Here is a 16784-nt window from a genome sequence, read left to right on the forward strand (position 1 = left end):
AATAGCCAGTGTACAGCACATAAATGTTAGGGAGGTACGATGTAAGAGTCCTCTGAAGGTCAAGACTGGCTCAAGATGGTTGATTTTTACAGACCAGAAGAAGTGGAGCGATGACCAAGAGGGATTTACTGAGCATGAATATGAATAAATGTTTAATGGTCAAAAGGTCTAAGCGTCTGTCAACTAAGAACAATACTGACATTTGAAATACCCGTGAGTCTAAATGAACCTGCGGGGACCTTTTAAATCATAAGACTTGTCAGGATCTATGAACACAGTAGAGCAAGCCATCATACTCATAAATAAGATTCTACTACTTTTTTTTTTTTAGTATCTTACTTAATTTATTTTCTAAAAACCAAAGTAGGCACAGAAATAGAATGACATAAGAAGATACAATCTTTAGTTTTCTTTTCTTTTGAATCTTCCTCAATTTTTTTTTAAATTGAAAAGTGCTAATATTTCTCAGAATTGTGATGAAAATATTTAAACGATACCAAGCTACGTCAGGTCTGACTGATCTTATATCATCACTATTTGAATGAAACACTTCAGGAGAATGACTTACAAAAAATCTTGCTGTACCAGATTTCGCAGACGATGACAGGCTCAGAGATAAGATCAGGAGGTTAACACTTTCCTGGGGACACATTAAGTAATATGCCTGCTATCTTCAGTTCAGCATGAGTTGTAAACTAACCAACAGCTCTACAGGAGTTGTCACTGTTTCTTCATGAGCAGCTGCATAGGACATACCTTTATTTACCTCTTTCATGCAAAGTGGGCTTATAGTAGACATCTATTTAGATATAATTGAAAATAATGTAATTATAGGTTTGCCTTTGCGATGAATAGGAAAAGAAAATGATACATCTATATTTGATAAAAAAATTCACATAATATAATTATGATTACATTTTATTTTATAAATATTTTATACAATACATTAAATAAATCATAAGTTCTAAATGTCACTGACAAACAAAAAAAGTTTCATTGCATATGTTTGTAGAGGTAAAATACTGTATTTTACTGTGCTTTATTCATGCATGAAAGGGTTAAAATACAATGATTTGCCAAATATCATAAATATATATGATAGAACATCAAAAACAAGTCACATCTTAAAAACTAGGCATTATATAATTTTATGAAAACAAGTATAAAAGTGATGACAGCAATATGGTTAGAAATGAAAAAAACTGGAACTCATTCATTTAATTAGTTACAACTCGGTAACGTGATTGAAAGTTTTAAAATAATAAAAAGAGTACTTCAGAGAGGTAGAGTCTCTGAGAAGTAAAGATGATCAGATGTTTAGTAATCCAAAAGGATTAAAACTAGGGTTACTACAAATCATTGAGCAGTTTCAGGTTATTTTATTATGAAGTATCTCAAACTAAAATGTGAAAACTTTCCTGATAATTGTGAGTATTCCATCATCCGTCTGTGATCAAGCTGCATTTTATATAAATAGGAATAATTCTATCATGTAAATTACAGGATGGAGCCAGGATTACCTCTACAAAACCCAATCTGTAAACAAAGTTCTCAATGAAATCACAAATACGGTTTCAAAACGCTGTCATGCAACAAAGAACCCACATGTTAACATCACCCAGAAACATTAGCTTCTTCTCCGAGATGCTAGCATCTTCTGAAATGAATCCAATCAAAATGTGACTTCTTTTTTTTTTTTTATGGAAATCATGGAGTCACCTTGTCCTCCAAGAAAAGGAGTAAAGACGACCGTTCCAGCTTATTATCAGCACTCAGATGCACATCTGTAATGGTATATCAAAGTTTTAGAGGAACATATGTTCCCATCAAGGTCACATTGTTTAGGGAAGGTCTTGCATGTTTTAGCAAAACAATGCAAAACATTTTTCTGCATCTATTACAACAGTAAGGCCTTACAGTAGCTGAGCTGGTTGCTGGACTGGCCTACCAGCAGTCCAGAACCGTCACCAGCTAAAAAACATCTGGTGCATCACAACCCAGAACTGCTCAGCAGCTGTAATCCTATATTAGACTAAAATAATCTTCAAAAGGTAAAGCAACTAGTCCTCTGTGTTTGTAGATGTTTAATTGGCTTTTAATAGGCCCTTAATAGGCCATAGCACCTCCCAATGTCTTTTTAGGTGTGTTGGAGCCTTCAGATACAAGAGGAGCTCATATATTTCTTTAATAGTGAAATGTTTCACCTTCAACAGTTTTTCCCTGAAACCACAGGATTTATTGCACTGCAGTCTCTTTCTCTGCAGAGTATTGTTCAGAAAGTGAGTGAGAGGCTGTATAAACATGAGTCTTGCTGCACAGGTTAATCAGGTCTATCCAAATAGGTCCTGCATGTGGCAGAACGCTGAGCAGAGGGCCTCTTTCATGCATTGAAATTGAAATTCATTGTCCATCCCTTCCAAGAAGAAAATGTATCTGCGCTGGAGGAGTTTTCACTCAAATCAAAAAGTGTAGCAGCCCACGATTGTTCTCCTTCATGGTTCCATGTCAGACTGAAATCACAGGCCCAGAGGTCAGCCTAGCACAGAATCTCTCCCGGCTGCCGATGACAAGAGAAAATATGAAATGTAGACAAAGAGGAACTGTGGGAAAAATGTGCTCAAGTGTTCAGTATTTCCCCTCTGGTAATATTTAAATGGAGCACACCCACCTCCACACCCAGCAGTGGCAGATAGCACTGTGGAAGTTGCATGTTTGGGTTTGATGAAGAAATTATTGTTAATATCCTTTTGACATACCTGAAAGGGATTTAATGGTCTTAAAAGATGGAAATTTATTTGACAGAGTTGTTGACCAGAGCTTGTACAGACAGATTGTTACATTCACCCCACATTGTGCAGAATGAAACTGCCTCCTAGTGGCAAAGAAATGGTGGTAACCACCAAAGTTGGGAATATTTCAGCTGCCACAGAAGCTTTTTATTCAGTCTATTATCATTTTATTTGAGGCTACAAGTTGGCCGACATTGTTTAGAAGCCAAATTATAGCTTATGGATTAATGTTCATTCATTTTTTTAAAGATGGAGGGACTCAGCAATAGACTAAATGACATTAACAGCAATAAAAAGAGGAAACACTTGCAAGAAAAAAACCATTTTATTCCTTGTAAACCTCACAGAGCGAGAGCGTAGCCAAGGTCAGACCTGGGGGAGAACACAATGGTGACTGTGGGCATAGAAAAACAAAAAAAACAAAACACTTCTCTAGACTTTCAACAATCAGTTGGCCGAACAACTGACTAAACTGTCATTTTTCACAACATTTTCAAAAAGCTGACGATCAATCTGAGCAAAAGAAGCTTCTCCATATACAGTAGATGAAAACCACACACACACACACACACACACGCACGCACGCGCATACACGACAACGACCATTTGAAGTGATGGCAAAACCACGTCGGGCTCGAGTGGATTTTTTTCCCTGCAGGAAAAAAATAACGATAATACCAGAAACAGGAGTAAAGAAAACCGCTTTGATAAACAGCCACTATTCCAAAAGTTGCAAATACTGTAACATTCACAAAAAGAAATGTGACCTTCTACTCCCTTATTTTGTTTTGTTTCCCCCCCCACGACACAGTCTACTACAAACGGGTGGCTACTTCCTCTGCCTGCTGAACTGAAACGTCCATGAACTGATACCAAACTGCATATTTGACAAACGTGAGCCAATGTATCTGCAGTACAGTCTCCAACACATCACTAGAGAAATGGGCAATTCCAGTCTTGGCACACCGAAGTGGAAGATAATTAAATTATTTTATTTAGAACGTTGACGTTGGCATTTCCGAAGCTTTGTTTACATTGCACAGTCCACCTTTACAGTTTTCCCTTTCGAGACGAGATTTGTTTTACACAGTGCACCTTGAAAGAAAGAAAAATAAAACAAAAAACACAGAAATCAGGACAGCAGCTACACCAAAGATCAGCAGAAATCAGCCTCTTTCAGAACATGAGCTGTAGATCGTGGTGCATTCCCTCATGTCCACATCCTGATATGATGTGAAAACTGGAATTTACAATTATTCAATTTGTCAGATAAAGGTCATGTGTGGAACAAGGTTCAGAACTGCCCCAGAACACTGAGGGCAATTAGATTTGTTATGTGTTCGGGGATATTAGGAGGTGGGGGTAAGAAAAAAAAAAAGAAAAAAAAAAAAGCATAAAAAAATTCAGATTGTGCCATTTCACTTTACTGAGAGGAATCCTTGTACTTTCCAGCCAAGCCTAATTTTTTTTTTTACAAATAATTTAAAATGTTTGGGTGTTATCTCATGTCCTTAACTCGAGGCACTGTGATCCTAACTCCGCCGAGCACTGAGAAGCTGTACATTTGTAAAAACTTATTTCACCCTTTCAGCGCAAAACTTTTACAAAACGACAACCAAGCGTGGGTTTGAGGAAAACCAAATTTTGTCACCAATGCTGAATGTGGGCTTGGGGTCAATTCTCTTTTAAATTCCAAAATTCTGCTTTCAGCTCAACATATTTCACAGCTTTTAGTCATCAGCTTTGTTGAAATAAACTCATGAAATTCAAAGTGAACATTTCGAGCCACAGAAAAGGCTTTAAAAACTATGAACCAACACAAGCTAAAACAGCTGAGACTGGCATGGATTTGGTTGACTGGACGATTCTGTGTCCACTTATCCCTACATTCCCCTGGTTGTACAAATGTTGTTGTACCATATTAGGAGGATATCCATCTGCTAAATAAATAAGGATACGCATCTAGATACGTTATGGAGGACTGCTTTTTCAAATTTCAGGAGGGCAAAAATCAAATAAAAAGTTTCTCTCCAGGACCAAAGAGCCGATTTCTGGCCGGAGCATTGGTGAGAAAAGGAGAGCGACACCTTGAGATGAAGATACACACCCGAATCTGTGAGGTTTCACTAGACCTTCAGAGAAAAAGAAAAGAAAAAAAAAAAAAACCTGGGGCTTCCTAGGTGACGTGGGATGTTTGTTTTCAAGTTTTTTTTTTTGCCTTTTGTTTTAACTACAACAAATACAGTCACACAATACAACATCCTTCTGACCTGGCGAAAAGAGAGAGAGAAAAGAAAGTTCTCAGCCGTAAGATGATGGACCTGCTTGAAAAGTAAAAATGTCGGTAGGATGGATGAAAGGGAGGGGGGGGGGGGGGGAGCGGGGTGAAGCGTTCACTTTTTCAGAGGCTGGTAAACAGAAGCGTTGGGGTCCAGGCCGGAGGGACTGGTGTCCATGAACTTTGAGGAGTAGTGGGGGGCCACGGGGGTCATGCTGCTGGTGTCGGCTGTGTACGAGATGCTGGGCATGACGGCCATCACTTCTGCTATCTTCTGCTTCAGGTCTTTGATCTCCTGGTCCTTCTGCAGGATCTGACCTGAAAGCAGAAAAAAAAAAAGGGAGTCAGGTTCAGAACAAAGAAATGTTGCAGTAATTGTGAAATATTTAGAAGTATTTTTAAAACCTTGTGCAATCTCCAGCTGTCTCTTGGCATCTCCGAGTGCAGAGAAGAGATCCAGTTTGATTCTGGTCTCTGCACTCAGGCTGTTCTCCAAGTGCTGCGTCTTGTCCTGCATGGCTGACAAGGCTGACATCAGCACTTCTGTGTCTTTTTCATTTTCCTTATATTTATGAAGCTCCTGGAAGACAAAACATACATTCAAACTCAGACCAAAGGTTTAGTTCATATAAATGGTTTAACTTTTTGGTATACAGGTGATTACTGGCGCTTTACTTGCTTTTGACTGCTGGTTACTAGCACAATCTAAGTACTCTCTGTAATAAAATTTTAAATAGTATTTCAGTAACAATTTTAACTGCGTAGACACAATAGACAAAGACTTAAAAAAAACAACCTGACAGTGCTGCATAACTAATGTTCTCTGCTCCATTTGATTTCCATTAGTGTGCAAGCATGCAAATAAATATATAAATGGCCAACAACTGCATCCTATTGGAGGGTTACTCTTAGTGTGCGTACATGAACTGTGCAGTAACTCATTGCCTGCAGCTTGCTTGATTTCTTATCTAATGTACGAGCACTCGTCAATTCTTTCCTACCAAAACTAGTGCAGATACATGGGTTTGTTGAAATGCAGGTGAACATGTGAAAACAAGTCTCTGCTGCTGGCAGTAACCGTGTGAGCTGTGCAGCCTCCTCGGTCAGAATGAACACATGTGCACAGATGTTGTATTCCCATCAAATGTGTCCAAAGCTGGATCTGATTAACACCTGCAACCAGCTTTGCTATGCAGGACTGAATGCACTTTAAATTAATATGCAACTGGGGTTATGGTTACTAGTTGGAGAGAGTTATTCTGCTTTTGCCAATAACACAAAGACAACTCAGAGCAGCCCACTGCTCACATCCTTCCATGTATTGCCGACACAGCTCTCAAATAGCAGCTAAACCGCATGAGAAGTTGACACACATCTACAAACTCGGGCCTTTATTGGTCATTATTCTCAATGATTATAACAAGAAACCATAAAAAATGACCCGAGATTCATTTCTGAAGTCATTTGATTGTTTTGTATTTCTGTTCACTCTTTTTCGAGCTTCCATGTGGCTCAAATGAAACTCACTATGAAATATTATGTTTAAGATCAGGAAATAAAAAAAGACTTCCTTCTCATCTAAATAAAAATTCATCAGTTTGCAAACATTAAGAAAAAATTGGCAGACTACCTAAAAAGGCATTTCAGAGGCAAAGTATCTGATTTTATTCAATAAACACAATCAATTTGGAAATTAGAGCTGTGCGATATGACCAAAATCTCATATCCCGATAGCTTATTTTATATCCCTATCATGACATACGTAATAATATAAAGTTGTTTGTGTAATTTTGTGTCAGTCATCAGTTATGTGTCATATGTTCTTGGCAACGGCAGCAGTGATCTCCTTCCATCTGGGGGAGATATGACCGTATGACGTTTCACAGGGAAATACCTGTTGCAGCGTTTGCTTCTGGAGTTTATGAGCGCTTTTGCCTCCACTTGACGCTGCTTTCACTGCTTTTGCTCGTTGACTCTATGATTTATTCTGTATTCTTTATCCTGATTCTTGCGCAGGTGATAAAATGAGTTAGTTTTGTTGGAGTCCGTTGTTGGGACTGTGGGCTCGTCTGTTGTCGGTTCCACCTCAGTCTTTTTATATCCAATCCGCATCCATGGGACATAAATTTCCCCTCTTTTTTCGGATCAATCATCAGTTTTGTTTGGCTGGTCATCTGTTAGTGAATTATCCTGCACTGAAACTCGTCTGCTACAGTCTTCCTCCATGTTTGTATATATATTGCAGCGTGCATGCCGTGAAGTGCATCTTGAAGCAAAATACTGCAGTAAATCACCTAATCGTGGCGTAAATGATAGAACCTCACATGAAACAATAGACATTTTTCTGTTGTTCAAACAATATATATCTTCATATTGCCCAGCCTTAGTGGAAATAGTCATTTTGTACCACAACTAAAACAAAACATACCTGCACTTTTAACTCAAGCTCTCGTATCTGGTCCTCTTTTAGCTTGATGTCCATTGTTAACTTTTTACACTCTGTTTCTAACTCGGTGATCCGACGCCGCAGCGTTTCTGTGCACTCTCCTCTGAGAAGAGAGAGAAAAAAAAAACCCCAGATAATTAGTAAATGTTATTTTTAACAACCCATACTGACAAACAAGTAACTAGGAAGTAAATTTCACACGTTAGTCTGCACCTACCTGGAAGCTGCTGCTAGTGCTACCGCTCTAGCTGCTGTTGCATCCTCTAACTTCTTTCGCTTCTTTTCATCTGCGAGCTGCTTCTCTGCAGTGGCTCGAGCTTCCTGCTCTGCTTTGAGCCGCTTCTCCAGTTGGCCCACAGCCTGCTTGTCCTTTTGCTTCGCCTGCACAGCATTATGAAGTCTAACACACACAGCCACACAACACAGAGCGGGATCAGTACTTCAGACCTCCACAATGTAAACCTACTAAGTGAAACTAAACCCATTAAGCCTACACTCTTTGAAAGGAAATAGTAACTAACCAAAAAACATAGTGATCCCTCACCTAACCTTGCAGGCTTAACAGGTAGTTGCCCAACTTACTTGTTTTGTAACAGTTCGTTTTCCTGGCGCAACTGGCCCAGCTCAGTGCGTATGGAGCGCTCAGCGCTGCCCAGTGAGCCGATCTGGCTGCGTAGGTCCTGCTCAACCTGCCGGCTGGCCTGCAGGTCCGCCTTCAACTTTTTTATATCCTGCTCCAATCTGGTGGGAGCATAAACAAAAGACACATATTTCAGGTGTTAGGTCTATAGATCCAGGTAAACACATGGCTGTCTTTAATACTTTACATCCATGTACAAATATGAACTAAGGACATCCTCCATCTAACTTTTAAAATGATATAACAACAGGTATGTCCTCAGTGGACACCGGCCATCAACAGTCTTGCCAAAACTGTCAAAACTTAAACAAACATCGAGAGTAAAGATGATTTTGATGCTACAGATACCTGAATGAGCTTGAGAACAAATAGAAAATGCTAAAAATATGATGATAGGTACTGTAAATCAGACTCAATTAGAAATTTCAACTTGCATGCCTACACAAAAACTACTTTTACACATGGTCACTAACTTATCTAAACCCTCTTGTTATCAAAAAGGTTTTGGCTGTGAGTATATATCCATGCTAGCGCTGAAAACTCTGAATTTATTGCAAAACTTTCTGCCAAATCAAATCACACTAACTGTCCTCTTCCCACCACAAATACTGGCTAAATATTGGTGGTCTGCTTCACATCTGTTCAGTTAATAATGCTGAGATTACAACCAAACTTGCTTTAAAGCTCCACATAAAACAGCCTAAATACATGAAATAATCACATGATTCTTACCTAACAAGTGCTTCTGGTTTACTCAGCTGGTTGTTGGGGATGCAGTTTTCAGTGGGATCCCTGTGGGAGCCGCCTGACGTCCCCTTCCCTACCGCTAACTTGTGCTTCTTCTCGTTCTTCCCTGTGGAAGATGAAGATGGCGGTGCAGAGGAAGGTACGCTCCCGTTGGTGGCGCTATGGCCGCGGGGCGAGGAATTAAGCGTAGCAGCATTGCTGCTAGCATTTTTGTAATTTTTAGAGGAGGATGATGATGAGGAAGAACAGGAGGAATTGCTGTCCTCTTTAAGCAACAGGTTTTCTGTGCTGCCCAGCTCTGTGGTCAGTCTCTTGTTGTTCATATGGTTCTCCATATACTCCATCTCCTGGAGTTTAGAGTCCACTGATGATGGCAAGATGTTGTTGTGTTGCTTTTTTGCCTCCCCACCACCTCTTCCTTCTTTCCCTTTTTCTTTATACTCAAGCTCTGGCAGTGGCGCAGATGCCTTTTTATTGACTGGAGCGCCATTCTGTGACACGGGAGGTGTGTCCACTTCAGATATTCCTTTAGCTGCCGCTGCTGCAAGGATAAAGACACAGAAAGATCTTATAATACTTTACATGCAATATAACTTGTGCTGGACAGTTCATTAATTTAGAACCAGTAATCTATAGATCTAGATCATGTCAATTATTCAAATAAATATTAATTAATTAGCTATATATTTAAACTTTGTGTGTTTAATTAAATCTAATTAATGGCATCTTCTTTTATTATGAAAATATTTCCAACTAAAAATTTCAATTAGCTATGACAAATAAAACAAGACTGAAATAATTGCTAATCAATCATTACTGAGGTAATCTGTTCACTTTTTTATGATCCTAATTTAAGGACATATTTCCCCGCCCTGATCATAACTTATATGCAGTTGTCAGTCTCTAATATTAAAACATGACTATTCACAGTGAGAAATGATCGGGTTCAAATACAGTTTTTGTCTTAATTTGTGTAAATGTGGCTGCAGCAGCAACTGTGTGCTCATACATCTATGTTGGATTTCAAGTGGTCAGAATCAACTGGTTTTTATTTAACTTGTAAAAAGCTTTACTGAATAAAAAGCTTTTGCTCTTCACTATTTTTCAACGTCTCACTGTCAATACGAACTCCTAATCCGACTGTATGTTCAACTAATCACAGCCAGTGACTCCTCTTGTCATCACTGTGTGTACAGTGCGTTTGTTTTTACTGAAGTATGCACCTGCAACCACAGCCTTTGAATAGAAAATAAATATACTGCAGATGTATGTTAGCATAATGATATTTAGACTCATGACACACCCAAAAAAAATGTGGAGGTTTTAATGTGATTAAAAATTAATCATCCATTTGTTAATCAACTTTCTGCTATCAAAAGATAAGAAGCAACGAAGCTCTTCAGAGAGGCATGGATCAGTCATGGTTTTTACCAGCTTTACAAAAACTAAAACAATTAAAACAGCAAGGAGCTCTGACAACTAACCACTTGTAGAGGATTGTGTGTATGCATGTGAAGCAGGAGCTTCATGCATTTGTGTTTGAATCGAACCTTCTTCTGCTTCTCGCTCTTGCCTCTGAAGCATCTGTTGCTCTGGAGGAAGTGCCTGCTGTAGCAGCTGCATATAAAATTCATTTTCTTTCTGCACCTCCTTTTGCTTCCGCAGGCGCATTTTATAACTAACGTAGCTCTTGAAGCCAAAGCCCAGCGTGACCACGGGGTAGCCAATGCTACAGAGACAGAGAGGGACACACAAAGCTGCTAATTAAAATCACAATGTACTAATTCAGCCAAGGTAACTTTATGAAAATGCAAACACATTGTAAACAAATCACATTTCACAACACAACAGCCTTCAGAAATTTGGTTTAAAGGTGACAAATGAGCATAAACAATAGCAATGTGTGTGAGTGTTCAAAATCATCCATTAAAAAAAACAAAAATAAAGTTGATAATATACATCATATATTTTGTTTAACTGGGAAGAATAACGACAAAACATATGTCTATGCATTTTTACCTTCAGGGAAAACAGACGAAATTATGAGACTGACAGTGTTACAATGGTATAAGGTTATCAAATGAATAAATGAATCAATAATATTATCAATCAATCAATGTAAACATTGAGACTTGGTCTTTTGTTTGCAATTGTTCTGTATATCACTATGCAGCATTGTTACACTGCTCCTGGCTAAAACAGAGTGGAAACCTACCAGTGTGCAGCAAAAGGACGACACAAGTCAACATGGAAGTTCTTCAGGTCTTTGAATCTGATGGCCGCCTCTATGTACACAAAAAGTATCCATAGAGACACGGTGGGGAGACAGACGCCTCTCTCTGTGAAATAAAGCAAAGAGAGCAAAAATGTCAGACCTACATGTCAGACCTGAACACAGAAGTACACAAAACTGTAAAAGCATGGCCAGAACATCTTTTATTTATTTATTTAAAATGTGGCTAATCTAACTACTCATAATCGATGGCAGTTAGAGAAACTACATTAGTCACCCCTTTCACAAACCTTTAACTTCTCCACACTCTGTACAGCTTTCTAATATCCTACCATTATTACTGTATGCATAATTACTTTCACCAGCAAGCTGTGAATTGGAACAAGATATTAATACTCTGGTGACATCCAATGGTTCTTAATGTCAGTGGTGAGTTCATTTAAAGAGCTTGGAAAGCTAAAGGGAACCTCTCCGTTTCTCCCTCCCCCAACCGGCACATGGATTTCAATCTGACACCTGGCCTTTGGTCAACATAGGTCGATGTCACTAAATCAGTCTTACAGCTAATCTGCAGAGCACTGCTCACTTACTCCATGCAAAATTCTGAGAAACATGCCAGCTGTTTGTAGACAAGATAAGATGTTATTGAGACTTGCAACACTTGTTAAACCTGATTCTCTGTAAAGGACTTTGTGTAAGTTGTTCAAAGAATTCATACAAGAATAAAAAGAATGTTTTATCTTAGCAGTCAATTGTATGAGAGTAAATATCATCCTTTTTTTTTCCACATTAAAAAAATTAATTGTTTGGAAATTAGGCTCACTTCTGCAAGATATGTTTTTTAACTTTAAGTTTCAGAAGTTAGAAATGTCAAGAGACGATGAAGACACGATGACTTTACCTGTATGCCAAACATACTGCACCCACACATAAGTACTGGCAGCAAAGAATAGCCATTGCACTGGGATGAATAGGAGGCAAATGATGTCCGAGGTAAACGCCACACACACAAAGAATACTGAAAAGGCCTGATAAAGAAAAAAAGAGGCGTTTATTAGAAACTATGCCGCAATCTTTTTTAATATTTCCAATCATTCAGACTGAACCAAAGCTCAGCGCAAAAAGTTTAAAAAAGGAGGGAAATTAAATTGGTTTACAGGTTAGCAACTAAACAGTTCATAGACATAGAGACTGCCAAATTTACATTTGTCTGATTATTTGAATATGTTACTATAGTATTTCTTTTTTTCATATGCCGGTGAGGCAAACAGACAACAATATACCTACTCACTACCTTTTAACAAGAGCAAGCTGACCAGCAAAATAATACAGCAAAGAAATCATAATAAATCTAAGTATAAAACATGTAGATATCAGGCTGACTGATGAGCTGATTGAACTGAACTTCGTATTATGATGAGAACTCAGAAAAAAAGTCAGAAACAAGACGAATATGAGCATAATTTTGATACTGTGTAAGAAAAGAAAAAAAAAAAAAAATCACACTGATAGGAGGGTGTTACAATCATGAAACGTCATTTTGTGATAGAAATAATTAAGATTAATGCTTTAGTGTTTTCTGTTTGTGTGACGCCACTAAAATATAGTTTTATGAACAGTTTATTACAGACAACCCCTGCGATAGAACAAGGTTGTGTGCTGGAATAGCACCTTCAGTGCCTTTATTTAGATGCTTTGCAATAAATTTGATAGTTTCCTCAAAGTTATCTAGCTCCATTTTCCCTTGGAATAAAAACCATAATGTACCAACTCCACTCTGGAAATTATTTTATTTTAACGTTAATACAAAGTCCTCAAGGTGTTGTTGCTTATCTGCTTCTGAAAATAAAATACTTCTGTTTTAAACTATTTCTCCCCTTCAAAGTTGTTAAACCTTTTAGAGGAAGGCGGTACAATGAGATGTGGACTGGAAAAGAGAAACAGTCAAAGCTAAAATCAATGAAAGTGTGATAATACTGGTGGAAAGATGGCCTTGAATAGTTTCATCCAGCTAAAAAATGTGTAAAAATATAATACATGATTAAAGTTATTACCACGAATAACAGCAAATAGGCTGTCATGTTATAACTGCAACATGGCTAATAACTGCCACCATTCATGACCAGATCAGTCAAACTCTTTATGTTTTTATATATCTCACTGCTTATTTGTTTTTTTTCAGTGTTCTCTGTATTCAACAACCCAAATTTATCTTTACGTTTCTATTCATCTCATATGAATACATCAGTCTCAGAAATAATGTTCCTAATTTGTAGTTTAATATCCACGTTATCTGAAAAACTAGTCTTAGTCCTTGTTAATACAGTTTTAAATGATCTATTTATGTGAACTGAAAATAGATTATTTGGATAAAGCAGGTGAAATATAAGTTCATCTTTGAATGACAACTTATTAATACAATGTTCATCGCTGGCAAAAAGCATTAAAACTATGAGCTGCTACTTATGTGGTCATTAAGCTATTTGGCAAAGAGAAAATGGGTTAGTGCATGGGTAGTTTCTGCAGTCAGAGACACTTTATTCTGTTGGAGGTTATTCACAAATAACCTTTAACAGTTTGGTTCAGGTAACTCATGTCATCAGTATTCTACATTAGTAATTGTTTGCTTGACTTCAAAAACTAAATCAAAATATTCTGAACATTTACTTTTGGGCTTTAATGCTATTTTAATGATAGCTTCCATCTTCGTTCTGAAGTTGTTTATAAAATCACTGAAGTTGTTTATAAAGTCTTAAGACCATCTTACCAAATTGTTGTCCACATGTAAAACCTAAACAGTCCTTTTAAAGATTTCAGAAAGTATATGTATCGTTTTCCAGAGAAGACTTTTTCTCAAACTTTGTTTGAACATGATAAATATTAAATCATCCATACTCACCAGTCCCTGGTACCTAAAGGAGTCGTACACACTCCGGATGAAGAGCCAGAACGGCCAAAGGTACTCAAACCTAAACTCAAGTACAAAGTCTGCCAGTAACACCAGTGCCCACACCACCAGGAACTTCAGGTACAGGAAGGTACTGCAAATAAAGAAAACTAATTATAAAAACACTTGCAACAGACAAAAATGAATAAAGAGCATTTTTAAACACTGATGTAAATTATTCTCATCTTTTTCTTCTGCACTTCATATCTGGAATATTCGTATTGCATGTATGTTCATGCGTGGGACGAATTAAACATAAGATGAGTGAATTTTGTCAACTGCGGACTGTAAGATAAGAAGAATGCGTGCCAGTCCCTTTTCCCCAAACAGCATAGCTTACAAAAAAACTAACATACTTCTGAGTGCATTTAAGGAAAGGTTTAAAGTAGATATATAGACATGTTGATATGTTCAAATTATGTTACGCTGAGGATCTGAGTATAACATGAGTGTCAAACTACATCATGCAAATTTTTCAGGGTTTTAGACTAGCTCAAACACAGACTATGGTTATGCTGATTATTTTTTCCCCTTCAGTTTTAATCAAAGTTACAAATGATTTTAAAATGATAATCACCTCGTAGCTAATCATACTTAACTTCTACCTCTAAGTAAATACCCAGAGCAGATCTCAGCAGGGTTGCTCTTTGATCTAAAGGTTTTATGATGTGAAGCACATGTTCAATAATTCAGAAACTGGCCCATACCTTCAGACCTTGATGCCACGTGTTTAACTGGAGACTGTTAATGTTAGGCTGATCAGATAAATAGGAAGTCACACAGAGGTGGAATCTGTCAGGAAGGACAACCAAGCAGCTATCCATTGAGACAACCCATGACATCAACTTAAACTCTTCTTAATTCAGACGGATTGCAATCTTATCTTCTGAATATTTGGTGTTAACAAAGTTGCACCTCTTTTTTTTTTTTTTTAATTTTATTTAATTCCATGGTTGATATGATAATGTTGGCAATAAGCAGGCAAAGCTGCTGTGTAGCTGTCAAAAGTTTCATTTGCTGAAAAGGGGGATGCTAGCTTTGACAGGACTACCAGATAACAACTGACATGAGCAAACAGTAGCCTGGGCTGCCCAGTAAATTCCCCAAAACTGGTCTAAAACTTACATCTTTGAGTAAAGTTGCAGTCAGAGATCTTGTGACATAGTTTTAAAAGGGCTGTTTTGGGGCCTAGTGGTATAGTTAGCTTCACAGCTAACCTGCTAATGTAAAAGGAAAACACAGCTAAGGCTAACTTAGCATCCAGCTAAGCTAATATGCTTTGTAACAGTGGCAGCTCATTGGCCTGTGTCACAAAGGAAGCTAACTGTTTAAAGCCGGTGTGCAGCTGTGAGGTAGAGCCCTTTGTCAGGCTCCGGATGAGTTACCTGCCGTAAATACCCTCGGTGATCCGGTTCCGTTTTAAGGGCCGTCGTTTGCTGCAGTCCGCATTGCGCCGCTTCATCCTCCTCCTCTTGGCTTTGGCCTTCGAATAGCAACTGTAATCTTATCCAGTTTTCTTGTGTTCTCAGACAAAGACAATAAATAAAGTATCTGAGGTATATGTCGCTGTTATTATTTTTCCCCCCAGTGAACACAAAGAAATAAATAAAGGAGTCTATTCGGGAACCTCCTCTTTTTCTGTTAGCGCAGGCTCAATAAGTCCAATCCGCGCTGTACCTCGCATACGTCCAGTTGTCAGACGGCAAGGATATCCAATCAAACTGTCAGCGATTGCTTCTTTTTTTTGACTGACACACAAACGAGCCAATGGGCTTGCGGGAAATGCCGTTCGCTCTTTTCTCCTCCGCCAAAGACAACAGAGGAAAGCGTTTAAGGCTTCTGTGTTGAACGTGTCGCCTTTCGACCAATCAGATTTGTGTGGACAAATCGGGCATCGCTGACTAACCAATAGGATAATAGCAGAGGCGGGGCTCTGTTGCAGAGGCGTTTTTTTTTTTTTGCCTTTGGTTTATTATGAGCAGAAAATATGCTGTCTTTGGTTCAAAATGTCCTTTGTGTCTGATACAAAAACATCCATTCCAGCATATGAGGCTATTTATATTTGGGCTTTTGTGAGAGGTTCATTGACAGACTTGGCCCAAGGCGCTGAATACCATCAGTGCTTTGTTACTAGGTTAAAATGTGTGCACGGTGAAAGCAGACGTGTGCGCGTTTTACTGAAAAGTAAGGGTTGTAGTTCTAATTGCCTGTGCTATAATAAAGCTGATCTTTTCCAAATCACAGTAAATAGGGCATATAATATTGTAATTTTTGAATAGCTTTTGTTTTAATGAGTATATGTAAAACATTAAAAGTTGTTCATATCCTTCTCAATTTAAAGTGAAATATAAAGAGTACATTCTAAAACTGTATGGAAAAATCTGATTAAAAAAAGAAAGAAAGAAAGAAAAGAGTATTTCATACCTGTGTTTCATTCTTAGTGTTTGCCTTAAGATGCCATCCAGTTGTTTTACATTGAAATATGGATGGGTTAGGGTTAATAAGATTAATACTTCTTCCTACTCCAATTTTCTTTTCTTTTTTTTTACATGAAATGTTCTACAATGGTTTAGTAGTTGTTGTAACTCTTTAGTATATTTTCTGTTGTTTTTTTTTTGGATATGTCAATATATTCTGGAAAAGAAAAGAGAATAAAAAATGTTGAAATGAAATTAAATTACTATAATTCATTTTTAATAAAATG

At 37.8% G+C, this 16784-nt stretch overlaps 1 protein-coding gene across 1 annotated transcript; it reads right to left on the reverse strand.

The window, feature by feature from the left end:
- Positions 1-3162: 3162 nt before the first annotated feature.
- maco1b (macoilin 1b) lies at positions 3163-15699 on the reverse strand. Its single transcript, XM_079262363.1, has 11 exons — positions 15466-15699; positions 14033-14174; positions 12035-12161; positions 11116-11239; positions 10451-10629; positions 8886-9441; positions 8096-8254; positions 7731-7913; positions 7496-7616; positions 5473-5647; positions 3163-5385 (listed from the first exon to the last, which is right to left on the reverse strand). The coding sequence occupies exons 1-11, from the start codon at positions 15540-15542 to the stop codon at positions 5183-5185; spliced, it is 2046 nt and encodes a 681-aa protein (XP_079118489.1). The 5' UTR covers positions 15543-15699; the 3' UTR covers positions 3163-5182.
- Between the last annotated feature and the right edge of the window lie 1085 nt (positions 15700-16784).

The sequence above is a fragment of the Telmatherina bonti genome, assembly GCF_933228915.1.
Source record: "Telmatherina bonti genome assembly, chromosome: 22".
In the NCBI taxonomy this organism is placed as follows: domain Eukaryota; kingdom Metazoa; phylum Chordata; class Actinopteri; order Atheriniformes; family Telmatherinidae; genus Telmatherina; species Telmatherina bonti.

What these genes read in the sequence shown, in the direction of transcription:
- maco1b (XM_079262363.1), bottom strand. Translation starts at nt 15,542, where the DNA reads ATGAAGCGGCGCAATGCGGACTGCAGCAAACGACGGCCCTTAAAACGG. An exon ending in AAACCAGAAGCACTTGTTAG is followed by an intron (nt 8,255 to 8,885) that starts GTAAGAATCATG and finishes TGCTCCCACCAG; the next exon opens with ATTGGAGCAGGATATAAAAA. An exon ending in AGCTTGAGTTAAAAGTGCAG is followed by an intron (nt 5,648 to 7,495) that starts GTATGTTTTGTT and finishes TTTGTCTTCCAG; the next exon opens with GAGCTTCATAAATATAAGGA.